Source organism: Triticum aestivum, chromosome 6A (genome assembly GCF_018294505.1).
Source record: "Triticum aestivum cultivar Chinese Spring chromosome 6A, IWGSC CS RefSeq v2.1, whole genome shotgun sequence".
In the NCBI taxonomy this organism is placed as follows: Eukaryota; Viridiplantae; Streptophyta; class Magnoliopsida; order Poales; family Poaceae; genus Triticum; species Triticum aestivum.
Genome location: NC_057809.1, coordinates 17,385,581 through 17,408,957, shown reverse-complemented (window position 1 = coordinate 17,408,957; position 23,377 = coordinate 17,385,581). Strand labels below are relative to the sequence as shown.

General features: G+C 44.6%; 3 protein-coding genes across 3 annotated transcripts; all 3 read right to left on the bottom strand.

Annotated features, from left to right (window-relative positions):
- Positions 1–3,792: 3,792 nt before the first annotated feature.
- Positions 3,793–5,316, bottom strand: LOC123130030 (high-affinity nitrate transporter 2.1-like). Its single transcript, XM_044549985.1, has one exon. The coding sequence runs from the start codon at positions 5,314–5,316 to the stop codon at positions 3,793–3,795; it is 1,524 nt and encodes a 507-aa protein (XP_044405920.1).
- Positions 5,317–12,927: 7,611 nt separating this feature from the next.
- On the bottom strand, positions 12,928–14,451 carry LOC123130029 (high-affinity nitrate transporter 2.1-like). Its single transcript, XM_044549983.1, has one exon. The coding sequence runs from the start codon at positions 14,449–14,451 to the stop codon at positions 12,928–12,930; it is 1,524 nt and encodes a 507-aa protein (XP_044405918.1).
- A 6,867-nt stretch (positions 14,452–21,318) lies between these two features.
- On the bottom strand, positions 21,319–23,042 carry LOC543444 (high-affinity nitrate transporter 2.1). The gene has a single exon (XM_044549984.1). The coding sequence runs from the start codon at positions 22,990–22,992 to the stop codon at positions 21,469–21,471; it is 1,524 nt and encodes a 507-aa protein (XP_044405919.1). The 5' UTR covers positions 22,993–23,042; the 3' UTR covers positions 21,319–21,468.
- Between the last annotated feature and the right edge of the window lie 335 nt (positions 23,043–23,377).

Sequence of the window (23,377 nt, the reverse complement as noted above, 5' to 3'; positions counted from 1 at the left end):
CAGTGGGGATGAATTATTTAGGTGTGTGTGTGTGTATATATATATGTATATAGTATTTGTACAAACCAAAGGAGACCTAGCAATCATTTGTTTATCAACATAATCGATTTACTTGAACTCCTATGAAATTCCAAGCAACTCCCTGGTGGCCTGCGTGTGTGCCACTCCCTATGCAGACAAGACAAAAGAGGTGGAGCCCATCCATATGTTCTCTCCCTCCTCTTTCTCTCTCCTGTGAAATTTCACGGACCAGCCCACTGGGCTCTCTCTCTTGTCAAATTTAAAATTTAGAAGCTTGAATTTTCTAAGTTTTCTTATACAAATGTTGGAATTTCGTTTATTTTTATTTTTCAAGCACTTTGAAATTTCTGAAACATTGCAATTTATGAAAATTACCGAAAGGGAAAATGCACCTGGTCCAAAAATGACCACCAGGTCCTTCCCTAACGGGTGCCACCAATTAGCACATCCCCTACTACAAGACTTATGTTTGGATGAAGCGAGACAAATGCAGTATCGACCACACGTACGTGCTAGAAATATCAGCCTTATCTCGATCGGCATACGGCTGAACCGTACAGGAAACGTATACGTATATATGAAAATAAAGTTGGCTAACTAAGCTGCGCTTGGCGTACCTGGATTAAATAGTTTGTTCCATGCATGATTGGCAAAGCTAGTTGGCGTTTGACATTGCCGACAGATATAAATTTCTCTGCCGATCAGATCACATTGGCATGCAGGCCGGCTCTGTCGGAGCTTATCATGTTATCCTGTCAGTTCATGTGGATATCCGACCAACGTTTACAAATATATTGCTATCTGGCCAAAGTCCATGGACCTTATCCTCCGGTGACTAAGGCTCCCTACAGCCAAAGTCCATGGAGCTAAAATATAATCTCCGTGCGTGTATATATGATTATGACACCACGGATACAACGCACCATAGGAAAATTGTATGGATTTTCGGAGATATACGAAACAATGGAAAGTTTCTCACAAAACATGATGCAAATGATATCCTATACATGAAGAAAGTCCTATTGAACACAATCATACATACATGTAAATCAAGCAATCCACATATAATTTTTTCACAAATGTTGCAACACTCTAAATTCCTGTAAAAAGTCTATATATGCTCAAATATGCCCTTATACTTTCTAATTGATACTTGACTAAACATTTTGCTCTTTTGAGAAAGTTGACTCTGGGTTGGATCATATATATATGTCGCAGTGAGCTGAAATGCTTATTATTTTTGCCGAGGACACATAGATGCATATTTTGACAATCCCTCAGTTGGATCATCTTATTACATTAGGGAGCATCTCTCTAATGTAATAAGATGATCCAACGGAGGGATTGTCAAAATATGCATCTATGTGTCCTCGGCAAAAATAATATAATGTAATAAGATGATCCAACGGAGGGATTGTCAAAATATGTATCTATATATGTGTCCTCGGCAAAAATAATAAGCATTTCAGCTCACTCAACATAAATATATACTGAACTATTTGTTTTTTTTGTCCATGACACATACAGTAGTATTTTTTAATCCCTCCGTTAGATCATGTTATATTATAGGTGTGTTGGTTCAGTATTTTTTTTCAGAATTTTTAAAAACTTTTGCACCGTTGAAATCCTTAACTAGTTCTGTGGCAAGCACTTGTAGAAAATCCTACTCCTATATGTGTGTGTGTGTGTGTGTGTGTGTGTGTGTGTGTGTGTGTGTGTGTGCGCGCGCGCGCGCGCACTCAAAATTCTCTGTTCTGGACTAGAGTGGAAAAATTATGGTCAACTGAATAAATGCCAACAATCAATACATCAATTATCTTGGAAAATATTAAACTCTAGTTTCTTGTAGTGACTCAGCATCATCCATTGCAGTTAGTCAACAACTACAAAACAGAGTTAAGTACTGCCACTACTACAAGTGTCAACTACAAGAACCATTCAAAGAAACATTTTGGCCATCCAGACAGCAAGGATACGCGTGTGGTAGGTACCCCAAAGTTCATGGAAGTGTCATCATTAAACAAATAAAAGGTACAACTCAGGTACTTGCTGGAGCTGACGAATCCACGGCAAATGGCTTATCACCACCTACAAACGACATTTCCATATTAAAATGAGAAAGGTATATAATCAGATGAAAAGTGGAGTTGGAGTCTTGGACACTGCCTGATCCAATGTCAACTTAGAGAGTGCAATCGATAGATAAGATATGGAAGCTCCTGTGTGAACTTATTTGGCATTGCAACCTTCTTTTGGATAACTAAACTGTCACCTCTTTTAGTTAATTAGAATATGGAAGAGACACGAAACCAAAGCTAGGGTGGAAACTAAGCTTAAATTATTTGGCAAAGTCAAAAGAAGTTTGAGGTATGCATAACTTATAGTTGTGATCAGAGCTGAGCAAGCGAGAGCGACCTTGGTAGATAAATACATGGCAGCGCCGTGTCAAATTTGCCCAATTGCTCAGTCTGACATGATTTTGAGTCCTGAATGGTTAGTATGCCACAGAAACCAAATATGGTAAAAAAGTTACACTTTGTCGCATATACCTGTTACAAATGGAACTTACGTACTCTAGATATAAGCATCAATATGCTCTCTTTACATGATTTTGCTACCAGTTTTGCTTATAACTCCACACCTTACGTTATAAATATTGCATTAAAAATCAAGACCGGTGACTACATTTTTTGAATATTGGGTGTCTTCTAGGACCCCAATAATTGAATGGGAAAATGGATGAACAAAGTGTAGTTTGGATATAGGTGCAAAAATTTCGGTTACCAAAAAAGCTTGTCCAAACCATTGAAAAGTATATAAGGTCAAATTGAAACTTCCATTGTAATAATGGTAGTTGAAATTCAATTAGAAGTCCACGGAAGGCTGGACCCTAGTTGAAGTTTTGAATCTCATTTATAAAGGTTATTTCAAGCCTCGTCAACATGTTCCGTACTTCCGCCATGCCCTCTCAATCAAAATACCTAAACTCTTTCAAAATTTAATTATCTAGTTGCTAATTTGAAATTTCTAGTCATTAGTATACTACTCCCTCCGTCCCATAATATAGGACGTTTTTTGACACTAGTGTAGTGTCAAAAAACGTCTTACATTATGAGACGAAGGGAGTACTATTTATTTGGAATGTGGGTGAGAGTGGAAGTCTTGTTCCCCAATGAAACAACTACTCCCTTTGTCCCAAAATAAGTGTCTTGACTTTAGTTCAACTATGTACTAAAGTTAATACAAAGTTGAGACACTTATTTTGGGACGGAGGGAGTATTAGCTTGCAGGAGATGTGGAATTATTTGGTGGGCTTGGAACCTCAAAAGAAAAATTGAAATGTGAAACCTCAAATTTGAATGAAGTATTTTGTTTTTCTAAGGTAGGTGCTAACCTAGGTTCACGATTTAGGTATACTATTGGCACCTAAATTAAGAAATTAATAACTCATGTATGGAGAAAATTAACTGAGTGCCACTGCCATTTTTGCAGATTATGTATCTAAACTTGCCAGGAGAGGAATCGGAGGTACACAAGACACATAATCTCAAAGTTGTTGTAAATTCAGACCACAGGTACAGGTACCTCGCATGCGTGCATGCACACACCAAAACATTTCGTGCGTAAGAAACGCATTACACAGGCCTACACTAGAAATCTAAATTCGTACGCCTTATTACAGCCGATGTTGCAGGCGTATATATACGATGTGTATATTTGCATGCACTGTAGTTTAGTACTTGTACATAGTACATGAAAAACAATCCAATCTTATACGTGCTGGGGCGTATTGTTGGGTGGCGTGGCGGACGTGGCAAGGATGACGTTGCGCCTGCCACGCTCCGAGCGTGAGTTCTCAGCAAACTTTTGGCCGGCAATATGGAGACCCTTGTTCTTCTCCTCCTCCGACCACTCGGAGGCATAGTACTCCTCCTCTGTGGCGTCGGCGCTGGCCGGGAAGAACATCGAGCCCCACTGTGGGAAGTGCACAAGAGCGACAGGCAGCGTGCATGCCATGATCATGATGCCCATGTACTCGAGACCCCTTCCAGTGGAGTATTGTGATGAAGTAAAGAAGAGAAGTTGCGTGAGCCCCGCACCCACGTTTCCACCAGCACCGGTCAGCCCGGAGATGATGCCAAGGGAACGTCTAGAAACAAAGGGTGCGACGCCAAATACAGCACCACACGCGGCTTGGGCGCAGATGGAGAAGAGCACCATGGCAGTCACTGAGGCAGGGAGGGCTGATGCACGACCGAGCCAGATGCAGAAAGCGCCGCCGGCGGTTTGGAGGATCCAGATGTTCCAAAGGCGAGCGCGCATGCCGAAGTACCGGGCACCAAGGTCGGAGAGGTAGCCACCCATAGGACGTGCAACGATGTTGGCCATGCCGAAACAAGCGGCGATGGTGCCTGCAGCACGGAGGTCTAGGTGGAAGTGGTCGTAGTAGTACTCGGCGATGACATTGTCGGTGGTGAGCTCGACACCCATGCAGTAGCCGTAGAGGAGGACGAAGATCCATGTCCGGTAGTTGGTGACGGCGCCCCAAAGGACCTTGGAGAACTTGTCCTTGGCCATGTCTCCCTTCTTCTGGAGGCTTGCAAGGTTCCCGTCAGGGAGATCTTGCCCCATGGTGAGCACCAGCAAGCCCATCACGATGTGCATCATTCCCGGCACAAAGTAGGCAATACGCCATGCTACAAATGGTGTGGCACCACACTTCTGGATTGCGTGGAAGACAAGCGGCATGATGAGCTGTGTGGCACCGCCACCCATGTTGCCCCAGCCTGCAGCCAGGCCATTGACAGTGCCAATGATCTTGCTATTGAACATGGTGCTCATCCAATACTGACATGACACGAAGGTGGCGAGTGAGAAGCCAATGAGGAAGCGGACGGCGATATACCCTGACGCATCATCGATGACAGACATGCAGAAGACGGTGGGCGCCGAGAGCATGACCAGGAAGGCGCAGCCGTACCGCGGTCCAAGGAGATCGCAGATAGCGCCCATGGCCAGCCTGGAGAAGATGGACCCGGACACAGACGCGACACCGGCATTGCCGATGTCTGCCTTGGCGAGGTTGAGGTTGTCGCGGATGATGGGCACCAGCGGCGCCGCGGCGAAGGTGGAGACGAAGCAGGTGAAGAATGATATCCACGAGAGGTGGAAGGTGCGCATGTGAGGGTTGGCGAAGGAGAAGAGCCTGAAGGACTTGGCCTTGTGCTCGGAGTCCACCGGCAGCGTGAACTTGCTCGCGGCGGAGTCGGCATGAGAGCCGGCCTGCACCTCCATCTTTCTTGAACTAGCCTAGTTACACTCACAACTATGAGCAGCTAACGGTGGTGGCTGCTGCTGTTGAGCTTGGCCTGGAATGTAATGGCGATGGGGTTTGTGCTTTTGATCTTGCATCAGCGAGGTATTTATAGACAGATGCGCGTGCATACATTTGCATTTGCAGGCAGCAGAGAGTTGACATTGGGATGATTGAACTTCTCTCAACTCTCATCTCTTAACCGGCTGTAAGTGCAATTAGCATTGTCTAACAAGGAAAGAATGTGTATTATTGCACCTGACGGAATCATGGGATTAAACAAGGCACGTACAGCAGGGTCGAGAGAGGTAGGAAAATGAGCAGGACAGCTAAGTAATCTCGTCGCCGCGCGCATCTCGGCGCCCTCACCCCGTGGGATGGACCAAGGATCAGAATATGCACGGCACGTCACAGGATGCGTGTCCAGAATCGCATTTCTACACGAAGAAAACTATTAGGACTGCCGCGCATTTCACTCCGGCCTTTGTGTTGAAGAAAACACATACGATCATGATGTGACAAACATGTGTCTAACAAGTATAACAACATAAAATGTGTACAAAGATTACTTAGCGGTACAAGGAACCTTCATGCATATGAATTGGTGCCTTCTAATAGAAGCGTCCAAATATTTGGCTGACAACATAAATAAAATGTGTAAAAAGATGACAGTTTGCTTCGAGGGAGCCAAGTAGGACTAGTGTAGAATCTTCAAAGCCAAGGCCGACAGGTTGTTATTAGTTTGTTACTGAAATGGGAGCATGGCTGCAACGGTTTCAGTTTGTTGCTTGCAACTTTTGCAGCGATCCAACGGCCAGCCAGCCACGACTACCGGCGAGGCGACAATGGCGTACGCGCATCACACGCACATACACACAGTCGATGAGCTGACTTTGCAAGCTGGCCATTCCGGCCTGGAAAGCATATGTCAAACCTGACTCGACAATGACAGCATGCAAGGGGAGTAGGGGACAGGTAATGAGCTCGTGTATCTTTAGTTAATTCTTACCTTGGCAGACTAATTCACGCTGACGTGCGATACTAATCAGTTTCAGGCAACTCAAAAACAAGTGTTGCGTCGGCAATCCTGCGCACGCTTATTACAAATTAGTCTCGAGATGTTGCAGCAATGAGCCATTTCACTCTTGGTATATCCTGGGGCGGTATACTGGGTGCGTAGGGGCGTCTACTCATGGTTTTGGGGAAAAACCCTTAATCTGGTGTTTGGTTACTAGATCAAACAACATCAATGCACATACATCATGATGTTGTTGAGGGTATAGTTTCTTCGATGATGCTGGAGATCAAGCCTTTTGTTTATGTGTGTTCTCTTCGTTTTGAATGTGATGTCTTGGGAGATAGTGATGTCCTGGGAGATAGTGATGTCCTCTCCAAGGAGAATCCCTTGGTTTATCGTTCATTTATTAGCTTTAGTTTATCCTTGTCTGCTTTGTATTGTTTTGGCTTATTTGCACATCACTATCAAAGTTATATGTATGGATCGATGCACATATGGGGGTGGAGGGGGAGGGGTCATTCCTTCTTGAACTAAAAAATGGTTCAAGATATCCTAGCAATAGGGAGTTAGCGAGCCTAATTCACTTGGGTGAGAGGCATATTTGCAATCCTACTAACAGATGTTACTTATGTTGGACTTAGGTTCCTATTTATCACAATATCAGGCCTCCCATATAGTTTCCCTTTAACTTTTTGTGTTGCAAATGTTTTATGATTTAACATTATAGACATCTTCAATAATTATCAGTTTGCCTTTTCCCATATAATAAATCTTAGGTTTTCTGTTATCTACTAATTAACATTATGCATATCATTATTGGTTAGATGCTTTCTTTTGTTTGTGTAACTTCATTTTCGTAAATCATACTGGAGTATTCAAGAGTGTTAACACATGTATATGTAGAGAATGAGAGACACAGTATGTCTGTCCCTTTGAACTTATCAGAGCCGTCGAAGTTTATTCATGTGTATGTTATATATATATATATATATATATATATATATATATATATATATATATATATATATATATATATAACTGAGACAATGGCAATATATATATTGCGTCACTTTTCCACAAGAACAAGTCTATATGTCAGAACTGATTGCCACTATCCGAGTACAAATTCTTGCAAAGAGTTGACTCTGAATGGTTAGCTAGGTAGCTGCATTTCTTCTCCAAATACATATGTTATTACACAACACATGCAATACTATATATCTTGGTTGTTGTTCTTCCTCCATCATCGTAATCTAATAAGCTACTAATTTGTAATCAGGTTGGTGAAATTAAATGATGACCATTAGGTGGGTATAATTGAATGCAGTGTGCATGCTGATTATGTGATAGCAGGAGGGTAGACAAGCATTAGGGCTTGTTCAAAGAGTGGTTTGGCTTTTTGAGGGAAACATGGATGAATTCTCGAATACAATATATAGTTTTAGTTACTCTTTTGTATATAGAAGGTGCGAATAGTGTTAAGTGCCAGGAAGCATGACAATACAATTTTCATGCCGATTTTGTTTTTTAAGGAAAAAATATGTCCTTGCTACCAAGCACAACCAGCTGATCTTTGTTCGCAAGATATTTCAAAAGCTGAGTCAAAAGCTAAAAGGGCCTACACAGCCAGGTACTCCCTTCATTCTTGTTTATAAGGTTGCACATGCAGTTTGAGATTTAACTTCTATCATAAATTACACCAATAACATATGAGTCATGTGAAACCAAAATCATACCAAAAATTTCTTGACAGTACAAGTCTAGTGATGTAAGAGCATCTCCGGCCATTGGCCCCCCAAGAGGCATAAAAATCGCCCCCCTGGGGGCGAGCCGGCGATACAATCGGCGCTGGGGGCAGTTGGGCATCTAGTCGCCGCCCCCAGGCGCCGAGATTGGCCCAGTTTTTGGCCCACTTTCGGCGAATAAAGGCCCCATATGGGCAAGAATCAGCCCATATTCGGCGTGGTTCGTCGTGGCTCGGTGTTCAATTATGAACATAAATATTTTTTTATCACATAGTTCATCACAGAAAATCAAATAGTTCAACAACAAATAGTTCAATACAAATTATATAGTTCAACAAATAAAAACTCATATTTCATCACATGTTGAGCCCGGCGTCGCCCTTGAGCCTCCATAGGTGCTCCACCAGATCCCGCTGCAGTTGATGATGCACCTGTGGGTCTCGGATCCCCTGACGCATACTGAGGTAGGCAGTCCAGGTTGCCGGTAGCTGGTGATCAACTTCGGCTAGAGGACCCTGCCTGTAGTATGGTTCAGTGTCAAACACTGGCTCTTTCTGCTCGCTCTCGATGATCATGTTGTGCAAGATGACACAGCAAGTCATGATCTCCCACATTTGATCTTTAGACCAGGTCTGAGCAGGGTAGCGGACAACAGTAAATCGAGATTGGAGCACACCAAAAGCCCGCTCGACATCCTTCCTGCAAGCCTCCTGCACCTTGGCAAAGTAGGACTTCTTGCCTCCTGGCACAGCGTTTGAGATAGTCTTCACAAATGCAGACCATCTCGGATAGATGCCATCAGCTAGGTAGTGCCCCTTGTTGTAGTGCCGCCCATTGACCTTGAAGTTCACCGGAGGAGAATGATCTTCAACAAGCTTGGCAAAGACAGGGGAGCACTGCAGCATGTTGATGTCATTGTGAGTTCCTGGCATACCAAAAAAGGAGTGCCAAATCCAGAGGTCCTGTGTGGCCACCGCCTCAAGTACCACACTACAACCGCCTTTGGCGTCTTTGTACATACCCTGCCAAGCAAATGGGCAGTTCTTCCATTCCCAATGCATGCAGTCGATGCTTCCAAGCATTCCAGGAAATCCTCTTGCTGCATTCTGTGCTAGGATCCAAGCAGTGTCTTCCGCATTGGGTGTTCGCAAGTATTGCGGTCCAAATACTGCCACGACTGCCCGACAGAACTTGTAGAAACACTTAATGGTGGTGGACTCGGCCATCCGCCCATAGTCATCGAGCGAATCACCGGGAGCTCTATATGCAAGCATCCTCATCGCTGTCATGCACTTCTGGATCGAGGTGAATCCAATTTTTCTGGTGCAATCATTCTTGCACTTGAAGTAGCTGTCGAATTCCCGGATGGAATTCACAATCCCGAGGAAAAGTTTTGGCTCATTCGATAACGACGCTGAAATGTTTTGTCGCCGTGCAGTGGAGCGTGGGCGAAGTAGTCGGAGTAGAGCATGCATTAGCCTTCGAGACGATGCCGGTTCTTTGCTTTCATCCGCCCCGGCGCCGAGCCACCTAGCCGCGACTTTTCATTGCTCGCCAGCAGGGCGGCGAGGGCGGCGAGGACCATGAGATGTTCCTCTTCCTGGACGTCGGCCTCGGCTTCCTCCTTCAGCAGCACGACGAGCGCTTCCTCGTCGTTCGAGTCCATCGCCGAGGTAGGCAAATCGCCGAACACCTTGCGCCCGGTGGGCGCGTCCCCGCCGCTAAACTGCCCCTCCGCGGTCGGAAATGGCGTGAAAAATGCCCAGCTGCTGGTGGAGGGGCTGCCTCGGCGAACCTCTGCTCTTTTCCCGACGGGGATTGGCTATCTAGCGGTGAAGGGCGGTGGGCGGTGCTGGGATACAGCTGTTGGCGGCCGAGCGCACGGGGGCTGGGAGGCGAGTCGGGGAAAAAAAACTTGACTTTTTGTCTGATGGTGTGGGCCAGCCATGCTTTTCCCTTGCGCTGGAGCCCCCGAACGCCCCCAGTGCGCCGGGTTCGGCCTGCGATCGTCGGGCCCAAAAACGGGCCGAACCAGCGGATTTCAGCATCCTGGGGACGCGACTGGGGCGTTTTTTCGGTGCCAGCGCCGAAAAAGTGGCCTGGGGCGGGGGGGGGGGGGGCTGTTGGGGGCGCGCCTGGAGATGCTCTAAGTTTTGTGGCACATAACCTACATTCATTGGTCATATATGGTCAAACATGATTCTTGAAATGTGTGCGCGCTTTTGGAACGGTAGGAGTATTTAGCTACTAGCCATGTGGTCGGCCCCTCTTGTCGTAATCCTTGATAAATTATTAGTCACAAAACTTCAAATTATATAGCAACACTTAAATTAAGACACGTAATTTGGTAAAGATTAAACTCAAAGTATTTATTTTCTTTTATCAACAAATAAAGCACCTCACATATGCATGGGATAGTTATGGAAAACATTTGGCAATATATATTACATTGAACAAATATCTATGTGACTGAACATGATAACGAGTTTAAGACTCATATATATTCATTACGTATTTCTATTCAGCACTCGTATGTGGGATCTTCATCTAAGTTCATTCTGCCGATCTAGCGAAAAGTAGGATATAAGAACATATACACATTGTAAAATCTATTATAGAGCTTCCCATGTGCAAGCCGAGCTGTTTTATTTTGTTGCCCGCTTAATGACCTGATTAATATCTACCTGAGTTTCATAATAAAATATCATTCTCGATGGTGATAAACAATTCGACGTGGGTTGATCAGCTTCAAGAAGTACCTGAGCTGTACTTTTAATTGTTTAATCAAGGACGCTTTTCATGAACTTTGGGCTACCACGAAAGCTTGCTAGCAGAAACGTACACATGTTTCTTTTGAATGGTTCTTGTGTGGTCGGCACTTGTAGTAGTATTTTACTCTATGTTGTGGTTGTCGACTAATTTCCAAGGATCAAGCTGTCTAGCTGTGACAAGAAATTCCTTGTTGATTGATATATGGTTGCTACTTTATGGTGACACTTCTCCTATTGACCATATTTTTAAAAATTGACTCTAATTATAAATCTTTATTGAATCATGCCGCTCTTCCACTCTAATTCCGAATATAAAATTTTAATGTTGTACATATGGGTCAATCAGTGGACTTATACATAAAGAAAACTCAAAATGTTACCTCTGCTGAATCGAGCAAACGGCAAACTATGCAGCTAATGCTGTTGCCCTTCCGGCATGGCCTCCAGCCTCCGTCTCAGCTTAAACATTTTGTTCACAAATTCAACATAGTATCCTCACATTCCAAGATTCAGTTTAGTTTGACCAATAAACGCTCAATATCTGACATGGTTGAATTTGCTCTCAGATATGAACCCATTTATGCAAACACTAGTTATGCTCTTTACTCAACATGGATGTCAGCCTAGTCTTCACAATAGGGCAGCAAGCTAAGACATGTTCTTGTTTATGGAGATGTTTTCTTCTTTTGGTAGCAATACATTTTTCACCAGGTGCTTTCTCGAGATATTTAATGTACTTGTGAGGTTGTGTGCATCTCAATGCAGAGGTCAGAAACTTGACTTTTCTTCTTTTGTATTCAGAACTAAATACTTTTGTGAAGAACTAATAAAATATGTGCTACTTACAGGTTTAATTTGACTTCCATTCGAGCATATATACACGCTACTAGCAGGCTATCCGTTTGGAGCTGACAAGATAAGTTCGGTGGACCAAAGGATATGCACATGATCAGCGGACACGGCAACTGATAAGGACTCCAACAACATGAGGCAGTACGTATGTACGGAACATGGCGAGTCAACCAGTTGCTACTAATAAAAAAGAAAAAAAAATGCTACATTCTACTGCTGGGCTACAAAAATTGAGCTAATCTTCCCCATCTCCACTACTCAAATTAACTCAATCGTTATAAAATCACAATCATACGGAAAAGTGCAATTGAATAAAATCTAATAGTGTCTATATGTATGTAAAATAAACAGCATATCTTTGAAGTAATTATTGGTTAAAGTGTATATTTGGACAATCAAACTACACTTTATATTTTAGGGGTTTCCATCTCATATTTTAGAGGTCCCATCTCTTCACACACAACTGCTCCTACTCCCTTTCCACAATTCACATCCCTCGGCCTCTCCTGGCGTAGCAACTACAACCCGCCTCATATGCCCGATTTTGGCTCCTTTAACCCCATGCACTCCAATCCCTATAACCCTATACCTCATTTACGCCCTCGTCTTTACCGGGATTGTTGCATGTCGCCATTTACCTATGCATCATCACTGGCTCTTGCTTGCCCCTAGCGAATGCCGAATAGGAAGAAGGTAGTTTTTTTTAAGAAAACCGAGTATGAAAATTTTACTAAAAATATTGATTGACTTGGTCATTAGAATCAATTAGCTGGCGCGGCTACCACATTTCGGCCACATCATTTCAAACTTTTGAAATAGTCTCATGAGTTTAGGGGTAGTTGGGACGGTAAAATTGACTTCGTACATATTCGTATATTTGCAGTTGGAGTATATCACTTGGTTTAGTTTAGACTTTCACCGTGACTATAGACCTGCTCGAACATCTCGAACATGTAACTCCAAGTATTTAAATTTCCTTGGTGGAAGAACCGAAAGTACACAAAATTTCAAATGTTCATGCAATTTCGGACTGAATTTTATAGCACATATACCCTCGTTCGCATGCATGCTTGCATGGAAGCTAGTGTTTAGCAGAAAGGTAAATCCCCATACAACTTATTAATTACGTGGGGTTGCAGGCATACATATGTATGGCCTGTATATACTTAAATGTATGCTTCGAAGGTAGAAAACAAAACTTGGGTCCTACACATGTTGGGGCGTGTTGTTGGGTGGCGTTGCGGATGTAGCAAGGATGACATTGCGCCTGCCACGCTCCGAGCGGGAGTTCTCGGCAAACTTTTGGCCGGCAATATGGAGACCCTTGTTCTTCTCCTCCTCGGACCACTCGGAGGCATAGTACTCCTCCTCTGTGGCATCTGCGCTGGCTGGAAAGAACATGGAACCCCACTGTGGGAAGTGCACGAGGGTGACAGGCAGCGTGCATGCCATGATCATAATGCCCATGTACTCAAGACCCCTACCGGTGGAGTATTGTGACGAAGTGAAGAAGAGAAGTTGTGTGAGCCCCGCACCCACGTTGCCACCCGCGCCGGTCAGCCCGGAGATGATACCAAGAGAACGCCTGGAAACAAAGGGTGCGACGCCAAAGACAGCACCACAGGCAGCTTGCGCGCAAATGGAGAAGAGGACCATAGCTGTGACTGAGGCTGGGAGGGCCGATGCACGACCGAGCCAGATGCAGAAAGCTCCACCAGCGGTCTGGAGGATCCAGATGTTCCAAAGGCGAGCACGCATGCCGAAGTAGCGAGCACCAAGGTCAGAGAGGTAGCCACCCATAGGACGCGCCACAATGTTGGCCATGCCGAAGCAGGCGGCGATGGTGCCGGCGGCGCGAAGGTCTAGGTGGAAGTGGTCATAGTAGTACTCGGCGATGACGTTGTCGGTGGTGAGCTCAACGCCCATACAGTAGCCGTAAAGGAGGACGAAGATCCATGTCCTGTAGTTGGTGACGGCACCCCAAAGGACCTTGGAGAACTTGTCCTTGGCCATGTCTCCCTTCTTCTGGAGGCTCGCAAGGTTTCCGTCAGGAAGATCTTGCCCCATGGTGAGCACGAGCAAGCCCATCACGATGTGCATCATTCCTGGCACGAAGTAGGCAATTCTCCATGCTACAAAGGGCGTGGCACCACACTTTTGGATGGCATGGAAAACGAGTGGCATGATGAGCTGTGTGGCGCCACCACCCATGTTGCCCCACCCAGCCGCTAGGCCGTTGACCGTGCCGATGATCTTGCTGTTGAACATTGTGCTCATCCAATACTGGCATGATACAAAGGTGGCGAGCGAGAAGCCGATGAGGAAACGAACGGCGATATACCCCGATGCGTCATCGATGACTGCCATGCAAAATACAGTCGGCGCGGAGAGCATGACGAGGAAGGCACATCCATAACGCGGGCCGAGTAGATCGCACACGGCCCCCATGGCAAGCCTGGAGAAGATGGACCCGGACACGGATGCCACACCGGCATTGCCGATGTCAGCCTTGGCGAGGTTGAGGTTGTCGCGGATGATGGGCACCAACGGTGCTGCGGCAAAGGTGGAGACGAAGCACGTGAAGAAGGAGATCCAGGAGAGGTGGAATGTGCGCATGTGCGGGTTGGCGAAGGAGAACAGCCTGAAGGACTTGGCCTTGTGCTCGGAGTCCACGGGCAGCGTGAACTTGCTCGCGGCGGTGTCACCATGCGCACCCGCCTCGACCTCCATATTTCCTGGCAACTAAAAACAGCTAATGGTGGCTGTTGCTGCTGCTCTTGAGCTTTGCTTGAATGTAGTAATGGTGATGTGGTAGTATGGCTGATGCTTTGTATCTCGCATCGGTTTGGTATTTATAGCGAGACACGCTCACATGCATATGCTATTAGCAGAGTTGACACTTGGATAGGCATAAACGCACCACAACTCTTGGCTGTAGGTTAAGTGCAATTAGCATTGTCGACCCAGGAAAGAATGTATTATTGCATCTGACGGAATCATGGCAAGAGCAGCTGCGATTAAATAACGCACTAATCTCGTCGCCGCGCGCATCTCTGCGCCCTCACCCCGTGGGATCGACCAAGGATCAGAATATGCAAGGTCACACGATGCATGTCCAGAATCGAATTTCTTGTGCACACTACAGAAAGGAAAAGTTTACCTTGTCCCAATGTGATAGAGAAAGATTATGTACGATGTTTATTTGCTCACTTGTTGGCTATACAGTATCGTCAAATATCCTAATTAAGGACAGTAGAATCTTCAAAGCCAGCCAGCCTGGTCCACAGCTTGTTCTTACTTTTCAGTTTGCTACTTGCAACCTTTGCAACGATCCAACGGACAGCTAGCCACGACGTACGGCGACGGCATACACGCATTACACACACAGTCCATTCGCTGACTTTGCAAACTGGCCGCTGTTGCTTGGAAAGTGTATGTCAAACCTGACACTGATAGCATGCAAGGGGACAAGTAATGACCTCGTGTATCTTTAGTTAATTCTTGCTTATGCAGACTAGCTAGATAATTTGCACTGATGATAGTGAGGCTATCTGCGTCAGCAATTTTGCATATACTGATAATGCATAGACTCTCAGATATGGTGGAAAACCATTGTGCACTTGGGAAACTGCGGCGCTCTGTAGGGTGTAGGGGCGTCTATTCATGGTTTCGGGGGTGAAAACCCTTAATCTAGCCTTCAATTGCTCAATCAGACAACATCAACATACATGCATTATCATCTTCTTGAGGATGTAGTTTCTTTACTAGTTGGTCCAACTAGTGTATGTTGGTGTCAGGCCACTCAACTGAAAGTTTTTGATTTGATCCACACGTTGGCGAATGTACGTTCTTTCCTTGAATGCATTGTCTTGGGAGGTAGTGATGTGCTCTCCAAGGTGAATCCCTTGGTTGGGTTCATTGTTTAGCTCTAATTCATCCTTGGTTGCTTTGTATGTTTTTTGGCTTTGAACTTCCACAATGTTGCTCTTCCCAAAGCAGGCCACATGCATTTTGATAGTCATTATATTTTTATATATATTGTATGCTGGTTTTGTTCAGCTTAATGCATTTGGTATTCTTTTTAATATTATATGCTTGAATCGCTGCATGGCCGGGGGGGGGGGGGGGGCATCCATTCATACTTGGAGGGAAAATGTACTAGGATGGTAGTGAGGCTAATTCACTTTGATGAGAGAGTAGATGTACAGTCCTACCAACTAAGCTTATTTTCATATGGACTCGAATATAATTTCCTATTTATTATAGTATCGGGCCTCCCCGACGAAATTTATTTTACTTGTTATGTTGCAAATGTTTTTATGGTTTCAAACTAGGCATCTTCAAAAGTCATTTTGGGTACCGGAAATTCACAATTTAATTTTCCCTTCCAATATTTCACTCATTTTCCGTCATGTATAACATTACTACTCCAACAGGGAGAGAATTTGTCCTTCCTGGTGTCCCTAGCACGAACAATCGTTCGCTCTGGAAGATCCATTCGAACGCACGACGCCTCTAGAGAGTGTTCCCTCAAGACCCGACTCTCAAGAACGTTTTAGGATTTTCCATGCTATAACAGAGATTTGTCATTCTATAATGGGTAGATTTGCCATGCTAAGAAGAAATAATTGCCATGCTATAGCAGAAAGAATTGTCATACATTTCAGGGATTGGACTACTGCAATAGAGAACATTGCGCTGCGTTTTAGCGATTCGGCATGCTACAGCAAAGAGACAATTGCCAGGCTCAGAAAAGGGGAAGTTGCCCACATGTTCCGGATTGCCATACTACAGCTGCGTGAATTGCCATACTATGTAGAGAAGTTGCCATACATGAAGAAATTGTCATACGTGCTTCCATTTATCGTCATGCTACATCACAGGGGAGTGTCATGTTACACATGGGGTCATACGGTCGGGAGGTTGAATGGGAGCGAATGTTTGCATCGTGCACTCTGGAGGCTACATGGGAGCGAAGGTTTGTGTAGTTCGCCCAGGATGATGCATGGGAGCGAACTGGAATTCCCACACTCTCAACGTTTGAGATTCACGGGCAGGATTGGATGCACCAGAGACCCTTCCCTAAAAAACACTGCCAGGAAACAATCGTTCAGTAAGATTTCTGTAACATTCTTGGTTGGATTCCTTTTTTTATTTGTGTTTCATTAATAATACTGACACCAGGGTAGCTAAAATTATAAACATGGATATAAATGAGAGACGGGCCTGTTTGTCCCTTAGAATCTATCAGGGTCGTCTAAGTATATTTATGTGTGTTATATCTATAATTGAGAGCCTGGTAATATATATTTCATTGTTTTTTCACAATTAACAAATCGACATGTTGAACTGATTGCTACTGGCCAAGTACAAAACCATGCAAGGAGTTGACTCCGAAGGGTTAGCTAGGTAGGTGCATTTCTTCGTCAAATAGACATATTATTATTACATATGAAATATTATATGTGGTGATTGATGTTCTCACTGCATCGTCGGTAATCTCATCAGCTAGTAGTATTTTGGTAACCAGGTTGGTGCAATTAAACAACATATGTCCGTTAGGTGTGTATAATTGAACGCAATATGAATGATGATTATGTAATAGCAAGAGAGTAGACTAGCATTAGGCTTGTTGAAAGGGTGTTTTGGCTTTTCCAGGGAGACAGGGATGTATTCTAGAAGCAAATTAAGAGTGTTTCATGCCAGGAAGCAGGACACTGCAATTTCCCTGCCTATGTTTTAAAAGGGGGTAAGATATCCATGCTACCAACCACACAACCACCTGATCGTTGTTCACAAGATTTTTCTAAAGCCGAGGCAAAAATATCTGGCTCCAACACATATCGTACTGAGCTCCAACATGGCCAGGCAGGCCATTTGCACACCCACCCACCCACCGCAGTCTTAAATAATTTTAAAATCATACAACTTCGATATTAGTATCTTCCCCTCCGTTTCATAATATAAGAGCGTTTTTTACACTAGAGCGGTCTTATATTATAGGACGAAGAGAGTAAAAATTATGGTTCAGAATTTGATAAACTGTAAACTCAAGTGCCCAACCTACTATGTATTTGTTTTACATAAAATTTAAGCACATCATGTATTCACGGGATAGTTAGTCATGGAAACAAATTAGCAATATCTCTGACAGTCAAGAAATATATCCATGTCCCTGCAAAAAAAAGAAATATATCCATGTGACTGAATGTGATTGCTGCTCAATTCATTCTGATTTTTTGTTCGACACTAATGATATCCACATCCATTTTTCCCCGAAATGGTGGACCCTGGCCTCTGGATCCATTTATGCACACATCAATATTTGTGGTGAAGTTTTAAACATTACTACAAATATACAAGATGACTTGCTCAAGGCCTAGACAAAACACGAAATAGATCACATGTCACACTAATGCAGAACTAGTACTACTACATATGTATCAAATCGGATGTCTCCGAATGGACACTACATTCATATATAGGGATTCCTAAGAACATTTGTAGTGGGTTATTTATGTATGTTTTTCTGATTAAGAAAATAGATGTGAGAAAAGAAAAGAAAAAAATATGAGACATGTAAAATTTATTAAACACCTGCCCACGTCCAGGCTAGCCAACCTTATGCATCTAGCTATTACTTTTTACCCCTTTAGCTTGACTTGATTAATTTTAGCTGCACGCATCGCCCTGATACAGAGGCCGGGATCATCCTCCTTTACAAGGAAAGATTAATTGTAGCTGAATTATGTATTGCAATGTCGCCGTCGCCGGTGGTGATAAGTCATTCGACGTGGGTTGATCAGCTTCAAGAAGTATCTGAGCTGTACTTTTATTTGTTTAATCAAGGACGCTTCCATGAACTTTGGGCTGCCACGAATGGTTTGTAGCAGAAACGTACATATGTTTGTTTTGAAGTTCTTGTGGCCAGCACTTGTGGTAGTATTTAACTCTATGTTGTGGTTGTCCACTAATTTCCAAGGATCATGCATGCTGTGTCACTATGACAAGAAATTACTTATTGATAGATTCTTGCTACTTCATGGTGACACTTGTTCAATTGCCCTTTTAATTTTTTTTAAATGAGGAAGAAATTGAAGCTAATTATAAAAATTTATTGAAGCGTTCTTCCACTATAATTCTGGGTGTAAAATTTAATGCCGTATATATACATACATTGTGTGTGTGTGTGTGTGTGTGTGTGTGTGTGTGTGTGTGTGTGTGTGTGTGTGTGTGTGTGTGTGTGTGTGTGTGAGTAGACTTTTACATAAAGAAAACTCAAAAAGTTACCTCTGCTGAATTGAGCAAACTATGCAACTATTGCCCTTCATCGTCACCAATCACATGCAAGTGACCGGACATATGAGGTAGAAAATGACAAGTATGGCTGCATAGACAGACAAATAGGGGCTCAAAATGGAAACGCCTGGACACTAATCGGGCGCGTCCGCAGAAGTTTAAGGGCCAAGATTTATTCGTTGTGACTGTAGATGCTCTAATTTGCAGACGAATTCAACACGGTGTCCGTTCATTTCATCATTTGAAGTTGTGTTTGACCAACATAACATAAATATGTGACATCCTTGAATATGCTCTTGGATAAGAACTCATTTACACGCTATTAGCTGGCTATCCTTTGGGGCAAAATTGACAAATTTGACCTATGAACGAAATCAAATCACAGAATGAACTGTCCGTGAAACTATTTCACGTGGTTGACCTTTTTGTGTGATGCCCGACATCAAGGCGCCACACTACACTGTGCAATGCCTCATAGATAGGCGCTACATGCCTGGCCAGCGTCGCACCCATGTGATCCGAAAATTACTAAGTCAGTGTGCAGCGCCTGAGAGCTAGGCGCCACACTATGCAGTGCAGCGTCTAGCTTCTAGGCGTTGCACTAGTGGTTGCTTCATTTTGTAGTGCAACCACTAGTGTAGCGCCTGAGAGCTAGGCGCCACACTATACAGTGCAGCGCCTAGCTCGTAGGCTCTGCACAATAACTTAGCAATTTTTAGGCAGTTTGGGATACAACGTTGGCCAGGCGTGTAGCGTCTATCTGTGAGGCGTTGCACAATGTAGTGTGACGCATTCGTGTCGGGCGTCACACAAAAAGGTCAGCCGCGTGAAATAGTTTCACGAGCAGTTCATTCTGTGATTTGATTTCGTCCACAGGTCAAATTTGTCAAATTTGCCTCCGTTGTTTGGAGCTGACAAGATAAGTTCGGTGGACAAATCAGCTGACACGACAACTGATAAGGCCTCCAAACGACGTGCGTACGGAACATGACGTACGTCCACCAGTAGCTAATCATGCACGTTGTACGGATGAGGCACGTACAGACCTGGGCCCGGCACCATAGGAAGAAAAAAGGGCCTTTTTGATTTTTAGAATTCCAAAAACCGCAGGAACAGAACAAAAACGTAGAAATGCAACGTCATTTCCATTTGAATGCAATAAGAATTTGGTTCGTTTCTTTGCATCAGAGGAAAAACCAAATGATTCCTTTTATTTTAAAAATGAGATGGTGTTAAACGAAAATGCCTATGAAATGTAGTACAGAAAATTCTTAGGAGAAATCTCATAGGATTCAATCCGTACGATTCAAAAGACCAACCTTGCTAGAAAAAATCCTAATGATTCCAATCCCTTAAAATTCCTACAAAAATGCTTTGATAAGAGAGGCCCTTATAGATTCCATTCCTATAAAATTCAGTTCTTAACTATTTCGCATTGGGATGAATTAACGTAAGAAGACAAAAAAACAACTAAGATTATCTTCCAGGCTCTGCCATGTGGATCCCGCTTATGCTACTCCCTCCTTCCATCTATATAAGTCAAGTTTTATAAACTTTGACCAGGTTTATAAACAAAAATATTAACATATACAATAACAAATCAATACTATTAGATTTATTATTGAACGTACTTTCATATCATGTAGATTAGTTAAAACAGATGTTTATATTTTTTTCTATGAACTTGGTCAAACTTTACGAAGTTTGACTTCTGTCAACTCTAATATGCAGAGTAAATAAAAATGGAGGGAGTACATGACATGCACAATGTGAAAATTATATCATTGAAAGCTCCTTTCACACACGAATTTAACGGTGTGCTTTGTGTAAGTTGCATGTCATATATTATTGCTCTAATATTTGGTCAAAGTTAGCCTCGAAAAACGCATTAGGCCCTATATAGATGGAAGGAGGAAGTAATGGTTATTAGTACTATAGCTAGGATCAGCTATCTATATCTGGCGTGGCAGTGGCTACAATATTTAGGACGCATCGACCAATTCAAGCCGTTTAAATTGAATAGTCTCATGGCTTTGCTTATTCGATTTTGCAGCTCATGAGTCTTTGCCAGTTTTGGGGTCAGAACAAATAATATGTGGGACGGCAAAATGGACTTTGTATCCGTCTATATATTTTGAAATGCACATTGGCTGTAATTTCGGATGCAATTTGATAATACATTGAAAGTGCAAGCATTCGAAATTTACTTGAAGGAAGGTGTACGAAGCACACAAACATCAAAACTGTGCATGTAGTAATTTCGGACTCAATTTGATAATACATTTCATGTGAACAGAGCAGGAACGCAAAACCAGCGTTTCCTTAAGTTTACTAGTAGAAAGATAAATCCCCATACAACTTATTACGCTGGGGCTGCCGACGTAGATATACGGTTTGTATATGTACGTGACGAACCGTACAATTCATAGGTGACAGAAAACAAGGGCCTTATACATGCTGGGGTGTATTGTTGGGCGGCGTGGCGGATGTGGCGAGGATAACATTGCGCCTACCACGCTCCGAGCGGGAGTTCTCTGCAAACTTCTGGCCTGCGATATGGAGACCCTTGCCCTTCTCCTCCTCTGACCACTCGGAAGCGTAGTACTCCTCCTCCGTAGCATCAGCACTGGCCGGGAAGAACATGGAGCCCCATTGTGGGAAGTGCACCAGAGTGATAGGTAATGTGCATGCCATGATCATGATGCCCATGTACTCGAGACCCCTCCCGGTGGAGTATTGCGACGAAGTGAAGAAGAGAAGTTGTGTGAGCCCCGCGCCCACATTGCCACCAGCGCCGGTTAACCCAGAGATGATGCCAAGGGAACGCCTGGAAACGAATGGTGCAACACCAAAGACAGCGCCACATGCAGCTTGGGCGCAGATGGAGAAGAGAACCATGGCAGTCACTGAGGCGGGGAGGGCCGATGCACGACCGAGCCAGATGCAGAAAGCGCCGCCGGCGGTCTGGAGGATCCAGATGTTCCATAGGCGAGCACGCATACCAAAGTAGCGAGCGCCAAGGTCAGAGAGGTAACCTCCCATAGGACGTGCGACGATATTGGCCATGCCAAAGCAGGCGGCGATGGTGCCTGCAGCGCGAAGGTCTAGGTGGAAATGGTCGTAGTAGTACTCGGCGATGACGTTGTCAGTGGTGAGCTCGACACCCATGCAGTAGCCGTAGAGGAGGACGAAGATCCATGTCCGGTAGTTGGTGACGGCGCCCCAAAGGACCTTGGAGAACTTGTCCTTGGCCATGTCTCCCTTCTTCTGGAGGCTCGCAAGGTTGCCGTCGGGGAGATCTTGGCCCATTGTGAGGACAAGCAACCCCATGACGATGTGCATCATTCCCGGCACGAAGTAGGCGATACGCCATGCCACGAAGGGTGTGGCACCGCACTTTTGGATGGCATGGAAAACAAGTGGCATAATGAGTTGTGTGGCACCGCCCCCCATGTTGCCCCAGCCGGCCGCGAGGCCATTCACCGTGCCAATGATCTTACTGTTGAACATGGTGCTCATCCAGTATTGGCAGGACACAAAGGTGGCGAGGGAGAAGCCAATGAGGAAGCGTACAGCGATGTACCCCGAGGCGTCATCGATGACGGCCATGCAGAAGACCGTTGGCGCTGAGAGCATGACGAGGAAGGCACAGCCATACCGCGGCCCCAAAAGGTCGCAGACGGCGCCCATGGCAAGCCTGGAGAAGATGGACCCTGACACAGATGCCACACCGGCATTCCCTATGTCGGCCTTGGCGAGGTTGAGGTTGTCACGGATGATGGGCACCAACGGCGCGGCGGCGAAGGTGGAGACAAAGCAGGTGAAGAAGGATATCCAGGAGAGGTGGAAGGTGCGCATGTGGGGGTTGGCGAAGGAGAAGAGCCTGAAGGACTTGGCCTTGTGCTCGGAGTCCACAGGCAGCGTGAACTTGCTCGCCGCGGCGTCGCCATGGGCGCTAGACTCCACCTCCATTTCGACCTTGCTTGATCGAGCTAGGCTCCTCGGCTTGCAGCTAGCTTGCTTGATTAGCTGCAGTGGTAACTAGGAGGTGCTAATGGCTGTGATTTGGTGCTTTGAATCCCCGTCTATCGGGTATTTATATGACGCAGGAGTTGACATTGGGATCAACATGCACCTCTCTTGATCAGCCGAAGGGTAAGACAGACAGACGGACAGACAGAAGAATGTATTATTGCATCTGACGGAATCATGGCTGCAACTTGCGGTTAGTAAAGGTTTAAACAGCGGTTGTACAACGGAGTCGTGAGAGAAAGATGATGACGAATAACCTCGTCGCCGCGCGCATCTCCTCGCCCTCGGCCCGTGGGATGGGCCAAGGATCAGACCAGAATATGCA

Coding starts and splice junctions, on each gene's coding strand:
- LOC543444 (XM_044549984.1), bottom strand. CDS start 22,992: ATGGAGGTGGAGTCTAGCGCCCATGGCGACGCCGCGGCGAGCAAGTTC.
- LOC123130030 (XM_044549985.1), bottom strand. CDS start 5,316: ATGGAGGTGCAGGCCGGCTCTCATGCCGACTCCGCCGCGAGCAAGTTC.
- LOC123130029 (XM_044549983.1), bottom strand. CDS start 14,451: ATGGAGGTCGAGGCGGGTGCGCATGGTGACACCGCCGCGAGCAAGTTC.